Below are 22,984 nucleotides of genomic sequence, written 5' to 3'. Positions count from 1 at the left end.
TTATACCTCTTTTCCAAAGAGATTTAGTTTTTAAAAAATCATTAAATGTAGCATAAGAGTTAGAGGGGGTTGGCTTGTGACCAAGAGTTCTCAGGAACAAATATTCCATTTATAAACACTTTGTGCTACATTTCTTTTTTATAAAGCCTAAATTTTCTCATTAGTAACATTAAAAACTAGTACTAGGAGTAGAATATCTTATATTTCCTCTTTTCTCTATTTACTTGCTATGTTCTCTTTTCCACAAATCAATATTTCATAGCTTCCTATAGTTCTCAGTCTTTTCCATCTTGCTTTCCCCGCTAAGGTTTCTCTAAAATCTCCTACCCCTGACAGACCTATTCTTTTTCTTGTCACTTTAGAAAAGAAGGACTCAAGTCAAGAGGAGTTTGAACTTTGAGTACTTTGAGTATCTGACACTCAAAGTCACTGGAAAACAACTTAGCAGGCAACATGCCCTTGATTTCAAGGCAAGTTTGAATCTTCAATATAAGAAAGAATCATGTAAAACAGACCACAATTGATTAAAAAACAGTTTACATTTTATATTTAGAAGAAAAATGCCCATAACAACAATAATTTTTTAAATTTGACTTTTTGTGTTGGACACCCATCCTCTATTTTCAGGAAATATTCTGTAGTCAGTATACATGCAAAGCAGTCTCATATAGTATCTGTCCTGAAATTGCTATACAATGAGAACTAATGTTTAAAATAATCCTTAAGAAATTAAAGGCCCAAAATAATTAAAATCGAAATTCAATTTTAATATCATTAAAGAATGGAAATTGGACTAAAACATTTGGGGAAGGATTTTACTTCATCTAAAGGCTTTCTTCTGGGACCTTAGCTAGCATGAAACCATATTTAAGTCCATCTAAACACTTCTGTTAATATCCCTTGCTCTTCTGTCAATGTTTCTATGTAATAAACTGCACCACCATTCAACCAGCAGATCAAGCCAGAAGCCTGGGAATCAGGTTAACTTCTTTCCCCTTCCAATAGACCTTCAGATCTGGCTAGTTGTACTTCTGAAATACCCATTAAGAAGAGCTGTCCCTATCACTATTGTATTAACCTCCCAGTACTCTGCCACAGAACCAGTGGCCTCACTACAATTCTCCCACCTTGTTTCTCCAACTGAAAAACCATTATTAATTTGCTCTTTGGACAGATGTTAACCCCTTAACATATATTTCAAGATCCTCCATGACTGATTCCACTACCCTATTGCATGCTTTGATATCTGTCTCAGCCTGCCTTCTCCTCTCTTTTCTCACACCAGGTGCACTGGAACCACAGTCTCTTGCTTACCTGCTTTCCTGCAAGTTGCGTCTGCTTCCTCCAATGTTGTCCCCTCTCTCTCAGCCTGCCCATCTCCTATTCAACCTTCAGATCTTAGTTTAAATGTCATTTCCTCAGTGAAGGCCTTCGTGATCCCTAACCTAAATTCATTAAATGCTGTAACCATCTTGTTCATGTGCTTAGGTTCTGGGTTCACCTTCATTTGCATCTGCATGATAGGAGATGCCAATGGTTTTAGAAAAATAACAAAATTTAAAATGAGAAAATGCTATCCATTATTTAGGAAAACTCAGTTATCAATTTTGATTGTACCTTTTGGGAAAACTGACAAAACACTAATGTGAGGTCTAAAGTTTGCTGCGACTTCAATTTTTTGTCAACTTAAAAAAATAATCATGCTGTGGCCTCAATTTTTTGTAGTACAAAAAAAAATCACTACTTGAGTGGAATTCCTTACCTACACCTTTTACTCAAATGAATTAATTGATTTCTGGTTAAATATATGTATGTAACAAAATTTAACATAGCTCTAAAACCTACTCAAAAGGCACGTCAAGTTTTTCACAATTGCATGTGACCAACAGTATTAATGGGAGCAGAGATAAATAGAATTTGAGATATCCAAGGGGTGCTCTTTGACCAAACATTTTTACATATTGCTTTTTTTCTCGGGTGTATTACATATAGTATCTTAATAGAACCTTATTTCATTCTCAAAACAACTCCAAGTCATAGACAAAAGGAATATCATCATCCCCTTTGTATAGACGCAGTTTACATGGCTCACCCAAAGCCACCACCTGTTAAGTTATTGACCAGAGTTAGAATCCAGGACTTTTTACTGCAAATACAGAACTCTTTGTTCCATACTTGTCATGCTTATGTGCCATAATCTTAAAAAGTCAAGGTGTCAGTTTCTTTAGGATTACAATGCTCTCTCCAGCTATTCCTATTTTAAAATGCAAAAATCTTATGAAGATTACATATTAAAATACAGTTATGTGGGAAGAGGGAAAGGGGGAGGATCAGGATAGGGGTATGGGATTAAGATATACAAAGTACTATGTATAAGATAGATAAGCAACAAGCATATATTGTACAGCACAGGGAAATATAGCCATTATTTTGTAATAATTCTAAAGGGAGTATAATGTATAAAAATATTGAATCACTATGCTGTACACCTGAAACTAATATATTGTAAAACAACTATATTTCAAAAGAATCCTTTGGGGCCTCCCTGGTGGCGCAGTGGTTAAGAGTCCGCCTGCCGATGCAGGGGATACGGGTTCGTGCCCCGGTCTGGGAGGATCCCATATGCCGCGGAGCGGCTGGGCCCGTGAGCCATGGCCGCTGAGCCTGTGCGTCCGGAGCCTGTGCTCCGCAACGGGAGAGGCCACAGCAGTGAGAGGCCCGCGTACAGCAAAAAAAAAAAAAAAAAGAATCCTTTTAACCCACACTTATGTGTGAATTAATTTGTCATATCATTTTCCCTTAAGTCAGAAGAACTCCAAGCTAATAGGAGGATTTATGACCAATGAGGGATGGCTGGAAAAAAAAAAAGAAAAAAGGCTCTCACAAAAATAGGAGTAAGGGACACATAAAGAAACTTTATATTCTTACCTCTTTTTTGACCACCTCCATACAAGAAAGCTTCTTTCTAGCCAATTAATTCTCTATTCTAAAAAGTAGCTCTTTTCTGATCCTGTTTTAACTGTCAGTGATAAAAATAAATATTTTAATCTGTCTGTACCTGACAATTACAGCATTTTACATTTGGATAGCACCACACAATTTAAAATATTTGCTTACATACAATACTGAATTTGAGTCTTGCAACAAATACATGATTTGCTTATTTATAGATGAGAATCTGACTCTCAGTGGGCTTAATGGGCAAGTCAGGGACAGAGTTCCATTCTTTAGACTAAAGCTTTTCTCTTTCCCAAACCCCACAATCATGTTCATAAAGCATCATTCTCAGGGGATACTTACATTTCATCACACCTTGAATTTCATAAACAGGCTTGAGAATCACAGCACCATAAAAGCCTTTAGGGAATGGATTTGTTAGGTCCCACTTATTTGAAAAGTCTGTAAGTTTCACAATTCGTGTTCTGTTCTTGGGGATCTTCCATTGGACAATTTCCTTTAGGGTATAAATATGTTCATCATCACACTCATAGAACTCTCCTTCTTGTGACAAAGGCAAAGTAAATGAGTGATTTTGATGATTCCTTAGCACACCACAGTTCACCATTATTTCTCCATTGATCTCTTCGACTGAGTTGAGCATGATTTGCTCACCTTGCTTTATGATGAGATTCTCTAGTTTTATATCCTTCTGATGATAGAAGCAAGGATGCCCCAGTCTACTTGGTCCAATATGGATGGTTCTTGTAATTTCTTCCATAGTGAGGTATGGACTTTTATCAGCCACAATCTTAAAAAGACCTGAGAACAGAATTCTGTGAATTAGAAAGTTCTCATAAGAAAATCACAGCGAGAGAGTTATAAAACAAGTAAAACGTAGCATTTAAAAGTAATGTACCTTTTTCAAGATTAGAGATATTTGTTTTAATCTTGAATTCTTCTAGGTAAAATCTTAATGTATTTTCTGTAGGTTACTGGATTGTCAGATCCAGACAGGCCACATAGATGGAAAGGGGAAAATAGCGTGAGATAGAAAAGGCCCACTTCTTGGAAATGCAATCTGCATGAGATACTGGCTATCTCCCAACCATATGTGTGATCTTGAGCAAGGCATTTAATCTCTCAAGATCGCATTTTTAATTTTTAAAATGAAAGGATTGGATTAGATCAATATTTCCATATATATTCTCTGGAAACACCAAAATTAAAAGATATTCCAGGGCTTCCCTGGTGGCGCAGTGGTTGAGAGCCTGCCTGCCGATGCAGGGGACACGGGTTCGTGCCCCGGTCCGGGAAGATCCCACATGCCGTGGAGCGGCTGGGCCCGTGAGCCATGGCCGTTTGAGCCTGCGCGTCCGGAGCCTGTGCTCCGCAACGGGAGAGGCCACAACAGCGCGAGGCCCACATACCGAAAAAAAAAAAAAAAAAAAAAAAAAAAAGATATTCCAGAAGGAAACTGTTTCATGATCAAATTAACAAATACAAAGCTATTACCTGGAACTAGACCATGGTGATGGTTGTAACGCATTGTGAATGTACGTAATGACACTAAATTGTACACTTTAAAATGGTAAATTTGATGTTATATGCATTTTACCACAATAAAAAATATCTACATATTTCCAAGTAATTTAAGATTTCTCAGAAACTTTATATGCGCTGTGACTCACAAGAGGGGAATATAACATGCAGAATTTCCCAAATTTCTTTCATTCTAAAACTCTTGGGGAAACATTCATAAATAAATTACAAAATAGTATGTCACAATATATTAGTGATCCACATGACTCTCCTTGAGAAACGCCAGGTTAGGTAGTTGTTCTGGATTGAATACTCTTGATTATATATCATTCATTCTTCTCATTACTTTTCTAATTTTGCCATGGTTTCACTATTTCAAATTTTTTCCTCTAATACTATTGGGATAGTCACTGATACAATGAATTTTTGTTCTTTAAGACACAGCTTTTTATGCTTGCATGTTTAAGTTTCATTCTTCTCTGTGAATTATTTTGCTTTTATTTTATAAGCACATGTGTTTTGTAGCACTTTCAGAAATTTATTTATTGAATAAATTTTAATAAATTCCAGAGAAAATAAGAACAAAGGAAAAATGAGGTAATTGCTTTGTTAACCTCAAAGTAAATTAAGACAATTATTATATAATAGCATACACTAAGAAGGCAGTGTATAAAGAATCCTATTAGAATGATATAGCTTGTAAAAGTTATTTATTCATTTAGTCAAAAATACAGTCCAATTAAATTTATCTATGTATCAAATAATTATTAACCAGGTTACAATGTCTTTTATGTGTATTTTGGGTTATGGTACAAAGATTTATGATCTTATTTTTTAGTCGATCTTTGCTCAAACGAAAAAAAATACAGGATTTTGGTTACTTTTAAATATAAATGTCCTGAAAAAGTGGGTGATACAATCCTGGCAAAGGCTGAGGAAGGTAGCATGTGCAATCTGTCCTGAAAACCTTTATAAATCGAATAGTGTTCATTCCCTGCATGGTGTGCTTGAAGACAGTAAGGCAAAGAAACATTTACTTTGAAGGAACTTCTTATTTTATTATGTCTTGTATCAGGGAAAATCCAATAAAATAGTACTCTCGAATTCTCCACAGTAACTGAATTTGTGTGTGTGTGTGCACGTGACCGTGTGCAAGTGCATGCACATGTTTAATCTCATTTGTTTCCATGTGAAGATTTATTTCTAAGAGTCCACAGTCATCATCAGGGTATAAAAAATTCAGCAGTTTTTGTGAAATAAGTTTAACTAATAGCTACCTAGAATCTCATAAGCGTAGAGAAACATGGTTTCATTTCTATCCTCACTATATTGATGACATAAGTCACAGAAGAATTAAGTCAGCATCTTCTTTCCTGGGGAATTGGGTTCACCTAAGGTAATAACAGACCCAAAATGTTATGAAGTAGAAAAAGCCTGAAACCCTAAGGGCCACTATTATTTCAAATTAATCACACACTTCAGAGCTGTCTTGTTGGATGTCTCTATTGCAAGAAAAATCTATCTAAGAAATCTGTGTGTTTTCCCTTAGGAGATGATTAAGGACACAGTTTAGCATGCTAAGTGGCAGAGTACAGGAAAAATATTTTATTAACTTATTTCTTTATATGTTATTGCAGCCAGTCCAAAGAGTCCCTTCTTACAAACAGCCGCTCGATACCATATAAACTAGGGCAAGTATATACAGATATATATGTATATATACATATATATGTGAATGATGTCATATTGGAACTTTAATTTCAGAATACACTATAGCACCATAGATATGATCAGCTTTAAATTCAACCAATTTTTTCTCCATCTTTTTCTCAGAGTGTAATAATAATTTTATACTAGAGAAAATATAATTTGTTATTTTTTCAAAACACAAAACAAAACATATTTCAGGAGCTGAGTGATCATTAGAGACATAATAAAATAAGCCAATATGTAATCCTCACAATGTAAGTTAAAAAGCAGAAAGAAAATAGATTTCTATTTCCAAATTTGATTGTCACCTATTAAAATGGATATTAGTGTTATTTTTACCTAGGAGAAATTGTTCATAAGGAGTATGTTACTTGAGAAACAAAAATTATAAGGAAATGCAATTAGTTGATATGCTGAAAAACAGTCAATAAGTAAATTTAGTCTTTAAGATCTTGTCCCTGAATCTCAGCCTTTTCGGGAGTTTATATTTTTATCCAATTCTTAATGATCTGTAATCATTATTATTAATAGTAACAGTTGAAATTTGCTTAAAAAGTTACAAGCTTGAATAATTTTTTTCATATGCATCATTTATATTCTTTCAAGAACAGTAAAACAAATATTATTACTGGGGGATATAAAAACGGTCATGATTTTCATAGTCGTGGCTATGGAATCTCAAGCCAGACCTTTTAAATCCAAGTCTCATAATCTTACCTCCACATCAGGCCACCTCCCTGTCACACAAATGACTTACAAGGACATTTCCTATGTTTATTCCAGTTCACAAGATATGTATGTGGGTCTCACAGGTTGGCCCTCCCTTTGCATTGGTCAGCTTTTCCAGACCCTCCAGTATGAGAAGAGCTAAAATAACTTCCTGGTTCACAGTGAAGAATTTACACTCATCAGATTTTTTTCTACTTTTTTCTCTATCTCATCAATTCTCACACAAATAGGGAGTAATTTAAAACATTAAAATTTCCACCTGTGTATCACAATACTATTTATATACATAAGATCATTGTGTATGATGTGTGAAAAGAGCTCACAATCTTTTTTCTTTGTCTAATCTCTAGCTTGCTTTCACAGTTCCAACCAAATATATTCCCTCTATCTCTGAGATAAGGAAACTTAGAGTGAACTTTATGTACTAATTCTCATCTTCCTCTCATATTATCAAAATTAAGATTATTAAAATATTAGCAGCTTAGAATGTGCTGGAAATTTACATGTCTGATAGAATTCAATTTTCCAAATTACAATATGAGGTAGCTAGAAATAAAAAAACAAACACTTCACAAATAACCACAGGAAAGTTTGAAGAGATACCATAAATTCTCTATCATCACACAGCTCATAAGATACAAGTAGGATTTTGTGTCTCTAAAGCTCAAGGGCTTAATCACAGGGTTACATATTTAAGCCTTTCATTATTATTGTAAATTGTAAATTTGTTTGTCCAGCCTTTCACCCTCCTTTTGGGTGCAGAAATTTTTAAAACTTTTTAAAACAAGCAACATATGAAAGTGAACTTCACTGATATTTGACATTGATTGGCACTAGTCTCATCTCCTCATACATCAGATGGCCCCATGCCTGGAGGTACAGGCACGTGGGAGGCCTGGGAACTGCACAAGCTGAAGGGGTTGACAGCGCTGTCCACAAGATCATGTTCTTTGAGTGTGCTGCAGACCACCTGGCCATAAGTAAGTGGGTTTCCAGAATACATTATCACAGTTTTTAAATAAAGTAAATCTCACAAAATGGATAAATGGCTTCACACATTTCCTGCAAAGAAATCACGTATTGAAAATAAAACTAATATAAACACAAGTGAACAAAAAAAGGACAAAGTTGACATTTCTACTTTATCTCTTCTTTAGCCATATTATGAAATAAAACAATGGCACTCTTGTCTAATAAAATATGAAGAGTGGCTGAAACTTCTTTAACACTTTAAAGTTATCAAAATGTGGATTCACATCCACTATCATCATAAAGAAATTTGCCTTTGAGATATAGATTAACAACACATCAAATATACATGCATATATATGCATAGCTGCCATGATTTTAAATAAATACATATATATTTGAGATACTGCTCAAAAATTTCTAATGGACTGAGCTATGTGAAGAAGATTTAGAGACAAATCAGACTGCTACATATTTTTGATCATGTGTCTTTTCTCTCTGCCAATGAAGCAAAGTGTGTTTCACTTATTTGTGTGAGTGTATGCCTCTGCCTCTTTAAAATGGTACTTTGTCCTGCAATCAAGTTCCTAAGCATCCTTGTTATTTTATATTTGCCTATATAGGTTTCTCATTCCACATTTTCCTATTATTTTGTTATATTTCCAAGACAATTCTTAGGTCAGCACATCCTACAAAAACTATCTTCTTCAAGACTATCCCAACTCTGGTATTTTGACTAGAATCTTAGCTCAAGCATCTCTATTTAACTTCAGATTAAAACGAGATGCATGAAATACCTTATCAAAGCAAAAAACTCAAAATTCTTGAGCAAAGTAATGAAGCATATAATAATAATAATGTAGAAACTGTGAGAAAATTCTCCAGATTTCTGAGATTATTGAAAATCATCAACTAATGAGTGGTTCAAACAATCCTGACAGAAGTCTCCAAGGACAGAAACAAGAAATGTGAGGAAAGTCAAATTCATAAGAAAATTTTGTGTAGTAATTTAATGGAGTATTTAGGAGGGGGAGAAGACATATCTAAGATGGTGACCAAGTTTGTTAAGTGTTAGATGCTAAGTGTGGCTGTAGAATTCCTATGTGTGAATGTCTTTACACGTACAATGAAATCAGAATTATCTTTAATAGCTATTAACAATTTTTAATGGTTCTTTTACCTGGCGATAAAAAGAATAAATCGTAAAATCTTTTGATTCATTTTTACCTTGATGGTTCAACCACTGCATGAAAAAACACCTTTATTTTTCCAGTAAGGCCTTTAAAGGAGCGATATGCAATATCTAATACATTTGAGATATTTAACAACTAATTTACATTAATAATGTTAGACTTTGAAATCAAATGATATAATTTGATATCAATGCCTAAATCTCTGTTATAATCATGACTTTACTATTAAAAGTGCCATACATCCTTGTTCATGTTAAAGCTTTCTCTCTCCTAAGCAGTGAGAATGAGTAATAGACCTAGGATGAGGCGAGAAGATGTCAGAAATTCTTCTCATAAACCTTGGCAAGAGCACAGTTCTCTGGACTCTTACAGTTCTCCAGGGCACGGCCCCTTTTGTTAGGAGAAGACACATAGAGGTATCAGGACTGGAAAGAATGCCCACAGACATTAGGTCCCCCAAATCTCTCACAAGGCTTTATTAGGAGACCGTCAAAATATCACACATTTACTACTCCTGGCTCTTGCTGACTTTAGGCAATAGAATTTTCAGGCCCAGCAACATACTACTATCCCAATAGGAAAGTGAAGTGGTTAAAAGTATGAATTTTTGATTCAAACAACCTGGGTTTAAGTTTGGCCTCAGTCCTTTCCCCACTGTGTAAACTTGAGAACTTAAACTCTCGGGGTTATAATTTCCTTTTCTGTAAAATGGAGAAAATTGTTTTATCTACCTCATAAAGTCATTGTGATGATTAAATGAGTCAATACATGTAACATGCTTAGATAGCACTTGACACAGAGCAAGCACTGAAAAAGCAAAATACAAGAAATAATAGCTATTCTTTCATACCATTTTCTTTCACTCTGGAATTCTAAGCCATTGTAGGATGATTATAACATCAGAGAGATGAATACTTACAGGGCCAAAGAGGATCCAGTTTGGATCAAATCAGATGAGACAAAATATGTAGAATCCACAGTTCAGTATCTGACACAGGCTGAGCAAAAAAAGTTCCCAGCTACCATTACAGATTTTGCCAGAGTGTCTGATTATGGAAAAGAGCCTCAGGTGACCTCTTTAGGTGCACTGCCTTTGGGGAAATATTTCCAGGTGGCTTTGGGGAATTTGTCTGACTCCAGGCTTTGATAAATTGCTTAGAATTTAACCACCAAAATTTTATGCCCATAATAAGCCGATAGGGAGATGTAAGCACACTTTAAATGCAAATATTGTGCTGGTTGTAGTTATTCACAAGGTATACATTATACACAGTTGCTGAAGTTCCGTTGAACAAAAGAAGCAGCAAAATGCCAAGGCATTTTTGAAAATGTGTTTTATTCATGTCTCTGAAGGGTAGTTGAAGCCAAATGAGGGAGGAGTATACCCTCCCTCTATTTTAATGATCTTAATTTTGCTAATGGAATGTTAGTGGAAAGAGTTTGGGAGCCATGTGGTGCTGATTGCGTTGTTCAGTATTGATGTTGCTTGCAAATTAAATGTACCTAAGTAGCCACCTGTTTATGCTTATGATTATATAAAACCCCATATGTTTCCCTCTCTACACATGGGAGGTAAATATTGAAAAAATTATTCTGGTGTGAAGGGTGAAAACAGCAGCAATTCTTCTATAACTGTCACCATATGCTGTGGTGTTTCCTTTAATGTTGTGCTTTGTCTGACATATTTGCTGATTTTTACCATGCAGTGTTCAAAAAAATCTGTTACCCATGGTTATGCAAAACAATTAAAAATCAGTTTACATTAAATTCAAATTAGGAAGAGAGGTAATTTTCCAACGTAACCATAAGTTTTAAATGGATTTCAGAGCTTAAGATTTAAATAGATTTTGATTTGCACAATAAAGAAAACCAAACTTTTTTTTCCTAAATTCGCCAGCATATATAAAGGAACATTTTCTTCCTAAGCACATCCTTTTGATCCCATATTACTAGGCAACCAAAAAACTAACTCGAGTAACCTAAATTTGAAAATCCCACCTGAAATTGGCAATAACTCTTCAACTGGCAAGCCCACCATCATTTCCACTGGATTGGCTCTGGAAAACAGTTTGCTGGACCTCATACAGAAGATCTGACTGGGTATTTAGTCAGCAAGAGCTCATGAGCAGTTTTTGAGAGAAGTCTTGTTAGAGCATTGGGAGATCCGGCGCAGGTAACGCCTTTGGAACTAGTTCAGACTATTCAGAGATAGGCCCCGACTACAGCTTGCAGGAAAGATCAGAGAGACCGGACTTGCTGTTGTTGATCACTTTAGACACTACAGATAGACAAACTGGAGCTTCATATGGTTAATATCTGATCAAGAGGGATTTAAACGTAAACTGTCTAGCAGCCTAGACGTGACAGTCTCTAACTTCCCAATAAAGTATCACAAAAAGACACAGAATATGTTAGAAAAAGATGAAAATTTACCCCATCCTCAAAAACTAAGCATAATAGGTCAGCTGCCCTCAAAGGCCAGAAGAACTTATTTTCATAATAAGGAAGATAGAGCTGAAATGAGAACATCAGAGGCCTAACCATGCTGGGTCTCATGAAACAAAGAAACCTCTCTAAAGTTTTTTAAAGATATTTAACAATCACTGAGTACCCTCTACAGCCCAAAGTTTGTAGTAAGCACTTAACAATTACCTCTTTTCATTTATTTAAATTCATGTTGCTAAAAAAAAAAAAAAAAAAAAAAACCTGAGACAGAGACACTAAAAACCATTAAACCGTATACTTAAAACAGCTGAGGGCTTCCCTGGTGGCGCAGTGGTTGAGAGTCCGCCTGCCGATGCAGGGGACACGGGTTCGTGCCCCGGTCTGGGAGGATCCCACATGCCGCGGAGCGGCTGGGTCCGTGAGCCATGGCCGCTGAGCCTGCACGTCCAGAGCCTGTGCTCCGCAACGGGAGAGGCCACAACAGTGAGAGGCCCGCGTACCGCAAAAAACAAAAAAAACAAAAAAACAGCTGAATGTTATGCTATGTAAATTATAGTCAATAAGGCTGTTAATTTAAAAAGTGGGAGTGAGGAAGGATAGACAGTTAAGTAATAGCTTGAAAAAAGCAGGTAAATGGGCCCTGTCATTAGTTCCTGGTGGGATGTAAATTGGAAGAATCTTTATTGAATGTGATTTGGTAATATGCATCAAAAGCTTTAAAAACATTTTTACTTTTGAAGTCATAATTTTATGCATATGAAATTATCATAATAATCAGAAATGCAGGCAAAACTTCAGTTAAAAGGCTGTTCATTATAGCATAAATTGCATAAATGACCATGTTTGGAATGAATTTATTAATTATGGTATAAGCATATGATGGACTATTATATAGAAAATAAAAATTATGTTTTGAAGAATATTTAATGACATAGGCAAGTCCTCAGAAATAGGCTTACTTCTCATGATATTAAAACATGTCTGTATGTGTGTAGGTGTACTACCAGAAAACAATAGAAGGAAACTAAATATTAATGCTAAATAGCTCTGGTGATGAGATTATAGGGAGCTATGCTCTCACCCCTGCATTTTCTTCCCTTTTCTAATTTTCTACAAGATAGCTGTGGCATTGGTAAATTTGGGAAAAATCAATACATTTTATAACTTCAAAAAGTTGTGTTCCTTATGTCCATACAAAAATCTACACATGGACGTTTATAGCAGCTTTATTTATAATTGCCAAAACTTAGAAGCAACTAAGATGTCGTTCAGTAGGTGAATGGATAAATAAACTGTGGTACATCCAGACAACGGAATATTATTCAGCGCTAAAGAGAAATGAGCTAGAAAGCCATGAAAAGACATAGGGGAACTGTAAATGCATATTACTAAGCGAAAGAAGCCAATCTGAAAAGACTACATAGTCTATGATTCCAACTGTATGACATTTTGGAAAAGGCAAAACTACGAAAACAGTAAAAAGATCAGTGGTTGCCAGGGGTTGTAAGGGAGAGAGGATGAACAGACCGAACACATAGGATTGTTAGGGCAGTGAAAATACTCTGTATGATGCCATAATAGTGGATACATGTCATTTGTCTAAACCCATAGAACATACAACAACAAGAGTAAACTACAATGTAAACCATGAACTTGAATGATTATGAGGTGTCAAGGTTAATTCGTCAGTTGTAACAAGCGTACCACTCTGGTAGGGGATGTTAACAATGGAGGAGACTATGAATATGTAGAGGTATATGGGAAATCTCTGTACTTTATGCCAATTTTGTTGTGAAAGCCTAAAATTGCTCTAAAAAATAAAGTCTACTGAAAAAAATCTTTTGTTCCAATGACAGAAACTCTAAATCTCTGATATGTAATTATGTATAAATACAGTAATGTGTTTCACCAATGTCCACTTCAGGAAATGAAGACCGAGTAGACAATTTGGACAGTCTGGTTCCTCTCATGAGAGTTCCTCCATGGTGATACTGTTGAGGCAACACCATAAAGAGCTTTGAAGGAATTGTGCATGAAAGAGAAGGAGATGGTAAGAGCAAAAAGTGATGAGATAGATTTTTAGAAGATGTGCACAAAATATTAATACTATGAGAACTTATAGAACAGTGCCAGTTGTAGAAAAGCCTATTTTAAAATGGTATTTCTGAAAGAATTCCGTTCTGATTCTCAAATGTACATGGGTGGGTGAAAAGAACATTTTGACCTAGAACTGCAGTCCATTTGTGTTCCAGATAACATATATTTTAGTTATCAAAAGACCAAAGACTTAGAAAAGAAATCTGATCATGTACTGAAGAGAAGAAAACATAGGTCAATAAAAAATGGAACTAAAAATTAGTGTAAAAGTCTGAATTTTTTGTGCATTTAGATTACTTCACATTTTCTTGCATCGTATATGCAGAATACCCCTTTTTGTCTAGGAAAATATTTTGTATAATAAGCATAGATGAATCTATTTTGCTTAAGTGAGCACAGTGGGGATGAGATGCCTTAAGAGAGGTTGACTGAAAAAACTTGGAAAAATGGTCCATGATTCCTTGAATAGAAAATTGTCCAAAAAGCAGGGAGCCCTATTTAGGGCTTTTCTGAATCATGTGTCATCATAACATCCAGATGGAAAAATAAGAACAAATTCTGCCCTGTAGCTTACTTCTTTTAACACAAGTCATTTAAAAAACAGAAGACAAAAGGTTATTTACTATAAAGCTATCAAATATATTTTAAATATTTTTACATAATTTTCCTATCAGGTCATTTTATAAACTGATATTATAGTAAAAAAAATAGCTACAATCATAAAATGGCTAAATGTGAAAGATTTAGTCATTTCAATGGTACATGAAATATAATAAATTACCACTGAATGTAATATTACATGTTTTCGATCGATTAAGTACATAGTTTCCCAAATGAAACAATGAGAAAATTCATTCTGAATTTTAAGTGAATTATTATTAAATATATTTAATGTATGAATGTACATACATTATGTATTCATTAGGTGTTTTGGTATCCATGCATAAAGGAGCAAGTTTCATAAATTTTAATCATTTAACCTTAATCAATTTCTTGAAGAAATAATTATATTATTAATCCAATTTTGTCATTGGTTATTCTTACTACTTTCCTATATTTTTCACACTTATAATTAAAATGATTTTGGAAACAGTCTTACTGCTAAGGGATATAGATATGTTGGGAGATAATCCTCCACAGCATTTCTACATGCCTCAGAAACTGGAGGTAAAATATTTGTTTCCTGACCAGTATGGAAATGATAGGGAGTATATCCTTCCTGAGAGGGATTTTAGGATATTAAAGTCTCCCTCCTCTCCTCCAAGGAGATTTTCTTACATCCCAAGGTAATAAAGACATGTTTTCTTCAAGGGCAAAGAATGGCAGATTGGCCATCAGCCTCTTATACTTTGGGGATTTCCTAAACTCAGTGTTCCTCCACTGTGCGTTGGGCACCCACCTGGCCTGTTCTATCTCACCCATGGGAGATGAGGCTCAAGGGGAACCATTAAAGCATGATGCTCATGCTGTCTGCTGTACCATGAGAAATCAACTACTACATTCATATAGGCTTATTGTTTCATTACTGATCTAATTTATGAAGTGTGGCAAGTCGGCCTGGCAGCTGCGAGGCTACTTAAAGATGGCTTGACCTCTTGGCAGATGAAATCCATTTTTCCATTTATCTGGTAGAAATTAATTTATGTAGGAAGCACTGCCTAAAGTTTGTCTTTAAAGCATGACTCAAATCCATTAAACATATGAAGGAAATCTTATAGTTAATAAATTTTCTAACATTCATTTAAAAATTCCTATGTCGTTATTTAGGAGTAGCATTAATTTAGATTTTTTTAACATTACAATGCTTACTGCATATAACAGGAAAGTTAGAAAGGATGTCACATACCCAGGGGATTTGTGGATCCCCATTATAACACTGATGTTGGTTGACAAAAAGACCATCTCACTCTTTTCTATGATTAAGCAAGAAGTGCTTCAGAGCACAGACTCTGGAACAGTTTAGATCTGTATTGGTGTTCTCCAATACAGTACCACGGTTGGAGCACTGTATTGAGCATTTGAAATTTGATCACTTGAAATTTGCATGGCCAGACTTGATATGTGCTGTAAGTGGAAAATACATGCTGGGTTTTAGACTTAACATGAAAAGAATGTAAAATATCTCAATAATTTTTCTATTGATTAGATATTAAAAGGATAATATTTTAGACACATATTTTTAACTAAAATACATTATTAAAATTAATTCACTTTTTTTTTTTTTTACTTTTAAAAATATCTGTGCTAGGTAGCCTCTAAGATGGCTCTAGTGATTCCTGTCCCTGCCACCTGGTTGTCACACCTTTGTGCAATCCCCTCCCAGATTGCACCAGCATGTGTCTGTCTGATCAAAAGAATATAGCAGAAGTGATGGTGTTTCACTTCTAAGATTAGGTTATAGAAGACTATGGTTTCCATCTTGGGCTTGCTCTGATCACTCACTCAGGGGAAACCCTATGGAGTGGACCATGTGTCGAAGAAGTGAAGCTTCCTGGGATAGCCACATAAATAATGTTGGATGAATACACATTATATTTCTATTCAACAGTGCTAGTGTAGATTTAACATAACCACTTACTTAATTATGTGATCTTGGGCAAGTTACTTGACCTTTCTGTAACTCTGTTTTCTCATATGTAAAATGTGAATTCAATTTGTAACCTATATATACATAAAAGTGTTTAGAACAGTTTTATATGCAAAAGTATTTAGAATGGTGTCTGGCACATCATTAGGATTCTCATTTGAGAGTGTGATGTGGTCAGGATAGACTGTAGAATAGTAGAGAATGTTCCATGTCTAAGCTCTACTATCACATTTCTTACACATTTTGTTGCCTCCAGCAACAAAATTCCTCCACAATAATAAAATTCATAAAATATGATCTAAAATTTCAAACAGAAAAATATCTTCAATCTAGCCTTGTAATTTTAATGGTGGTTTTATAGATGCAACCACAACCTTCCTTGAACATATGGTTTAGAGATATTATGTAAACTTGCTGTTTAGAAATAAACTCTGTCCATCAGAAGAAAATGTATTGAAACTCTTTCAGGATATTTCTTATGTCTAAAGAGAAAGCATTTATTATTCATGCTTAATAGCAGTATATAGGAGGAACAAATATTTCCAAGAAGTAATCCAGAAATTTGGAACTTCATTATAACCCAAACATTACATGATTTACTGATCTATGTGGACAATGCAATCAACTACCAAATATCAGAATATATTTTTGTTGTGTTTGGCAAGAATGGCATGATTCCTAGCTCATAAAAGGACTTATCTATGAGGGCTGTCTTCTAAAATAACAAATTATGCTTCTAAAGCAGTATGTTTATTTCCATAAAGAACTGGAATGATTGCTTTTTATTTCTTTTAATATATTGAACATTTTTTGAGATGACGCAATAAAGATATATGGAAACATAACATTAATATAGGATACGCAACCAGTTATGTATATTACAAGTTTAGTTCCCCACTCACATTTTAGTGAAAAATCACCTTCCAGTTTGTTCCCTTAAAGAGTCCTTGCCAAATTAACAAAGCTTTTCTTTCTTAATTGTTGCTGAGTTTTCATTTGCTAGAGCTGCATCTATAAAGCTATATTTACTGGTTGAAGGCTGGATATCTTTCTTCAGTAGAGCATCTTTATTTGCAAAGAAAGGGTACCTTAGGTACCCTTGACAAGGTTATGGTCATCTTCATCAAAACTTTTGAACTACCAATGAGAAATTAAGGATCTGTGTTCATATACTTTACTTCAATACAGAACACTGGATGATGTCAGTGAAATGGTGGAATAAGGACCTTTGAAAATTGTCTCCTCCAAAAAGCAGTAGAGAAACTGGTAAAAAAAAAAAAATCATCAGGATTAATTTTTTCAGAATTCTAGAAATTAACCAAAGAATTGCAGCAATCTGGAGAACATAAATTAATGAAAAAGTAGCTGAATCTTGGTAAGAACAGCAAACTTTGTGGCATTTTAACTTGCTTGTATTCCCATTCTTCCAAACCCCTTCAACTCCACAGTAGCCTTGAAAACCAACAGCCCACAATCATGGCAAAGCCAGCAGCCTAACAGTCACAAGATGGAGGAGAAAGAAGTTGGAGTTCCTTCAAAGATCATTCTCAGAAAATTGTCATTATTTGATATGTCTGGTGACTTCCTGGAAGATTCTATTTGTAATGCTGTCTCTATTTGATCTATTTTGAGCTCAATGAGTGGAAAATACTTTTCCTCAGAGCATTTGTCAAAAACAATGAGAGGCAATTATTTAATTTTTGTGGCTGCCTGAAGTGGTGTATAACAGTTGGGGGGAAAAAATGGGCTAACCAAAAACCCTAAAAGGAAAAGCTGAGGAATGAGATGTCCATAAGGACATTGAGAAATTCCAACATATTCCTGGGAATCTAGAAGACCACATACATGTATATGACTGTGCACATGCCCAGAACTGTGCGCATGCTCAAGAAAGACCTGAGAAGTCTGTAAGCTCTCAAATCTGGTTGACTTTGAAGTGCTACATGAACAGGAAGTAAAAGCTAAGCAAGAGTTTTCAGTTGCCTGGTTGGGTGTTGAAAGCATGCCTCCAAATGAACAAAGAACCTCTTAACAAAGACTGGAGACTTCTTGGTTCCAGTTGTTTAAGGAAATATCTGTCCAGACATTCATTGCCCACCAAGCTAATTGAGCAGAGACTTCAATGACCACACATGACTAAGAATGCAGACTTTACAGATTTAGTTCAGAAAAATCACTAAACAACCAGCAAAAACAAGCCCTGAGGAGGGAGGAGAATTCAACTCATAGAGCTGACACATTATATTGTTGAAAATATCCAGTTTTCAACAACAAACTGTGAGACAGGCAAAGGAACAAGAATGTCTGGCCCATAAACAAGGGGAAAGAAAATCAATCAATAGAAACTGTTTCTGAGGAAGCCCAGACACTAGAATTCCTGGAGAAAGAATTTAAACAGCTATATTAAATACGTTTTAAAAACTAAAAGAAACTATGTTTACGAATGAAAAGGAAGTATGGAAATACTTAATAAAGTATTTTATTAAGTCTTAGCAAATAGAGAATATAAGTCAAATTTGAAAACAGGTCAATTGAGATTATCCATTCTAAGAAATAGAAAGTATGAAGAGAAATAAACAAAGACTCAAAGACCTATGAGACACCATCAAGCATATAATACACCCTCTTTTTTTTTCTTTTTGTTGGCTGCACCCCACTGCTTGTGGGATCTAAATTCCCTGACCAGGGATCGAACCCACGGCCCCTGCATTGGGAGCGTGGAGACTTAAACACTGCACCACCAGGGAAGTCCACCATTAAGCATATCAATATGTGAATAATGAATGCCTCAGAAGGAGAGGAGAGAGAGAAAAAAGTGTAGAAAAAATATTGCAGGAAATAATCACAAAAACTTCCAAAATTTGATGAAAAACATTAATCTACACATTTAAGAATCTCAACATACTCCAGGTGGAATAAACTTAGAGATCCATGGCAAGACACATCATGATTAAACTGTTGAAAACCAACAGAGAATTTTGAAAAAAGAAGAGAAGACAAGATTCATCATATACAAGGGTTTCTCATAAGATTAAAAGCTAATTTCTACTTAGAAACCACGGAGGACAGAAATCACTGGGATGACATACTGAAAAGTGCTGAAAGAAAAGGACTATTAACCAAAAATTCTCTGTCCAGAAAAAAAAAAAAAATCCTTTAAAACTAAAAGAGAAATTAAGACATTTCCAGATAAACAAAAACTGAGAGAATTTATCACTACCAAACCTGCCATACAAGAAACACTAAAGGGGGTCATTTAGGCTGAAATGAAAGGACACAAGTCAGTAACTCTATTCCATGTGAAGAAATAGAGTATCAATAAAAATAACTCTGAAAGTAAATTAAAAGAAAATTTAAATGTATGTTTTGTTTTCAATTTTTTTCTCATATCTTATTTTAAAAACATTTGCATAAAAAATAGTTACAAATCTGTGCTGATAGGCACACAATGTATAAAGACGTAATTTTTATAATAATAAAAATTTGAACCAAGGGGTAAGAAACAGAGCTATATGGGAGCCAAATTTTATATGCTATTGAAATTAAATTCATTAATCCAAACTAGATTGTTATAAATTAAGATGTTAATTGTAATCCCCAGGCTACCATTGATAAAATAACTAAATATATATATATATGGGTATTTTTTAAAAAACCACCAGATTTCTGGTTTCTGGCATGGCATATAAGGAGTTTGGAAGTTGTCACTCTGTCCTAAAAAAAAGTGAAAAGTTGAACAAACTGAAAAATCAACAACTATTCTTAGATATATCAGAGAAGTGAGATCACAGGACAAACTCCTGCCTCCAAAACTGGAGAGACAGACAGGCAAGTATAGAGAATCTCAATTTTCCACAAAATAAACTGCTACAAAAACCAATACCAGGGTAGACAAATCCGACCTGTAATTGATGAATTGCTAGAGGCTCAGAGTGGACAAGTCTGAGTGTAAAAAATTCCAGGGAAACTTAGTCATGGGGGGCCCACAATTTTGTAAGTTTTACTACCAAAAACTTAACCAGGCGCTCACAGTGAATATGAGAGAAAAATCCCCTCATGCTTCTGGTGGGGGGAAGGCAAGAGAAACCATTTTGAAATAGGACAGAGCATTCTGTTCTTAATAAGACCTGCCCTCGAGAGAAACTATTGGTGTTTTATCAGGACTCATTGACCCAGAGGGATGAAAATATGCAACTAACACCCACCCTAGCCTTCCACTTAGGGAAAATATGCAACAAAAGCCCACTCTCACCTTTCCACTTGGGGAAAGGGAAATACCCAGCTTTAGCCTGCTCTGGTCTTCCACAGGGGAGAAGGGAAATACCCAACTCCAACCCACTCCAGCCATCCGTCCCACCTAAAGATGCAGAGAATGGGACTGAGAAGCATTCGTGAAGTTCACAATTCAGAGGCACAAGCTCACAAAAATATGATAACAATCATAGGACCAGAGAATGTTTCCGCTCCTGCCACACCTTACTGCCACATTACTAAAGGCCTATTCACTACAGCTCCTTTTAACCAGTACATGATGCCTAACCATCATGAAAAAAAGTACAAGGCATACTAAAAAAAGCAAAAAAAGACAATTGAAGAGACAAATCAAGCATAGAATCAGACACAGATATGGCAGCAATGTTGGAACAATCAGACCAGGTATTTAAAACAATTATGATTAATACGCTAAGGTTTCTAGTGGATAAAGTACAACTGGTGGGCAACGTAAGCAGAGAGACAGAAGCATAAGAGAAAATCAAAATGAAGTGCTAGAGATCAAAAACACTGTAATGGAAATGAAGAATGCCTTTGATGGGCTCATTAGTAGACTGGACATAGCTGAGGAAAGAATCTCTGAGCCTGAGGATATATCAATAGAACTTTCTAAAACAGAAAAGCAGTGAGGAAAAAAATATAAAACAAAGACCCAGAACAGAATATCCAAGTACTGTATGACAACAGCAAAAGGTGTATATGCATAATGGAAATATCAGAAGGAAAAGAAAGAGAAGTAAGAACAGAAGCAATGGGCTTCCCTGGTGGCACTAATAATACGCCTGCCAATGCAGGTGATATGGGTTCGAGCCCTGGTCCAGGAAGATTCCCCATGCTGCAAAGCAACTAAGCCTGTGTGCCACAACTACTGAGCCTGCACTCTAGAGCCCGTGAGCCACAACTACCGAGCCCACGTGCCACAACTACTGAAGCCCACACGCCACAACTACTGAAGCCCACGTGCCTAAAGTCCATGCTCCACAACAAGAGAAGCCACCGAAATGAGAAGCCAGCACCGCAACAAAGAGTAGCCCCAGTTCTCCACAACTAGAGAAAGCCTGCATGCAGCAACGAAGACCCAATGCAGCCATAAATAAATAAATACATACATACATAAATACATACATTTATTTTTAAAAAAACAGAATAAATAATTGAAGAAATAATGATTGATAATTTCCCCCAAATTAATGTCAGACACCAAACCACAGATCCAGGAAGCTCAGAGAACACTAAACAGGATTCTAAAAAAAAACTTCATAAGAACATCATATTCAAACTGCAGAAAATCAAAAATAATGAAAAAATCTTGAAAAAGGTCAGAGGAACAAAATCTTACCTATCATACCTGTAGAAGAACAGAGGTAAGAATTGCATTTAACTACTCCTCAGAAACCATGGAAGCAAGAAGAGAGGAGGGTGAAATATTTAAAGCATTGAGGAAAAAAAACTCCACCAACCAAGAAATCTGAATCCTAATATCCTTTAAAAGTGAAGGAGAATTGAAGACTTTCTCAGACAAACAACGACTGAGGGAATTTGTTCCAATAGACCTGCTTTGCAAGAAACGTTAAAAAAAGTTCTTCAGAGAGAAGAAAAATTGTATGTCAGAAACTTGGAATTACATAAAGGAAAAGCAGCAGAAAAGGAACGAGTGAGGATAAAGTAAAAACTTTTATTTTCTTATTCTTAGTTAATCTTACAAATTTTGTTTGCTCATAATAATAATATCAACAATGTATTCAATTATAATCTGAAAGAATCAATAAAATCTCCTAGAACTAATAAGTATAGCAAGGTTTCAAGATATAGCGTTAATATACAAAAGTCAATCACTTTTATTATACTAGCAATGAACAAGTGGAATTTGAAATTAAAGGCACAAAACCATTTACATTAGCACCAAAACAATGAAATAGGTATAAATCTGACAAAATATGTACAAGATCTATATGAGGAAGACTACAAAACTCTGATGAAAGAAATAAAAGAACTAAATAAATGGAGATATATTCTATCTTCATGAATAGGAATATATAATATTGTTTAGATGTCAGTTCTTCACAGCTGCATCTATAGCTTTAATGCAATGCCAGTCAAAATCGCAGTAAGGGCTTCCCTCGTGGCGCAGTGGTTGAGAGTCCGCCTGCTGATGTAGAGGACACAGGTTCGTGCCCCGGTCTGGGAAGACCCCACATGCTGCGGAGCAGCTGGGCCCGTGAGCTATGGCGGCTGAGCCTGTGCGTCCGGAGCCTGTGCTCTACAACGGGAGAGGCCACAACAGTGAGAGGCCCGAGTACCGCAAAAAAAAAAAAAAAAAAAAAAAGACAAAATCCCAGTAAGTTATTCCGTGGATACTGACAAACTGATTCTGTGGTTTATATGGAGTGGCAAGAAACCTAGGATAGCAACATTAAAGGAGAACAAAGCCAGAGAACTGACAAGACTTACTATAAAGCTGCAGTAATCAACACAGTATCATACTGGTGAAAGAATAAACAAA

General features: G+C 35.4%; 1 protein-coding gene across 1 annotated transcript in view; it reads right to left on the bottom strand.

Annotated features, from left to right (window-relative positions):
* The window catches only part of THEMIS (thymocyte selection associated), a 170,551-nt gene that overhangs the window by 108,503 nt on the left and 39,064 nt on the right, over positions 1-22,984 (bottom strand). The window contains exon 3 of the mRNA XM_082633696.1: positions 3,301-3,759. Within this exon, the coding sequence (XP_082489822.1) occupies positions 3,301-3,759 (459 nt within the window). The remainder of the gene's footprint in view (positions 1-3,300; positions 3,760-22,984) is intronic.

Source organism: Mesoplodon mirus (genome assembly GCF_964341445.2).
Source record: "Mesoplodon mirus genome assembly, chromosome: 10".
NCBI lineage: Eukaryota > Metazoa > Chordata > Mammalia > Artiodactyla > Ziphiidae > Mesoplodon > Mesoplodon mirus.
The sequence above is the reverse complement of the archived record's forward strand: the minus strand, read 5'-3'. Positions and strand labels throughout refer to the sequence as shown.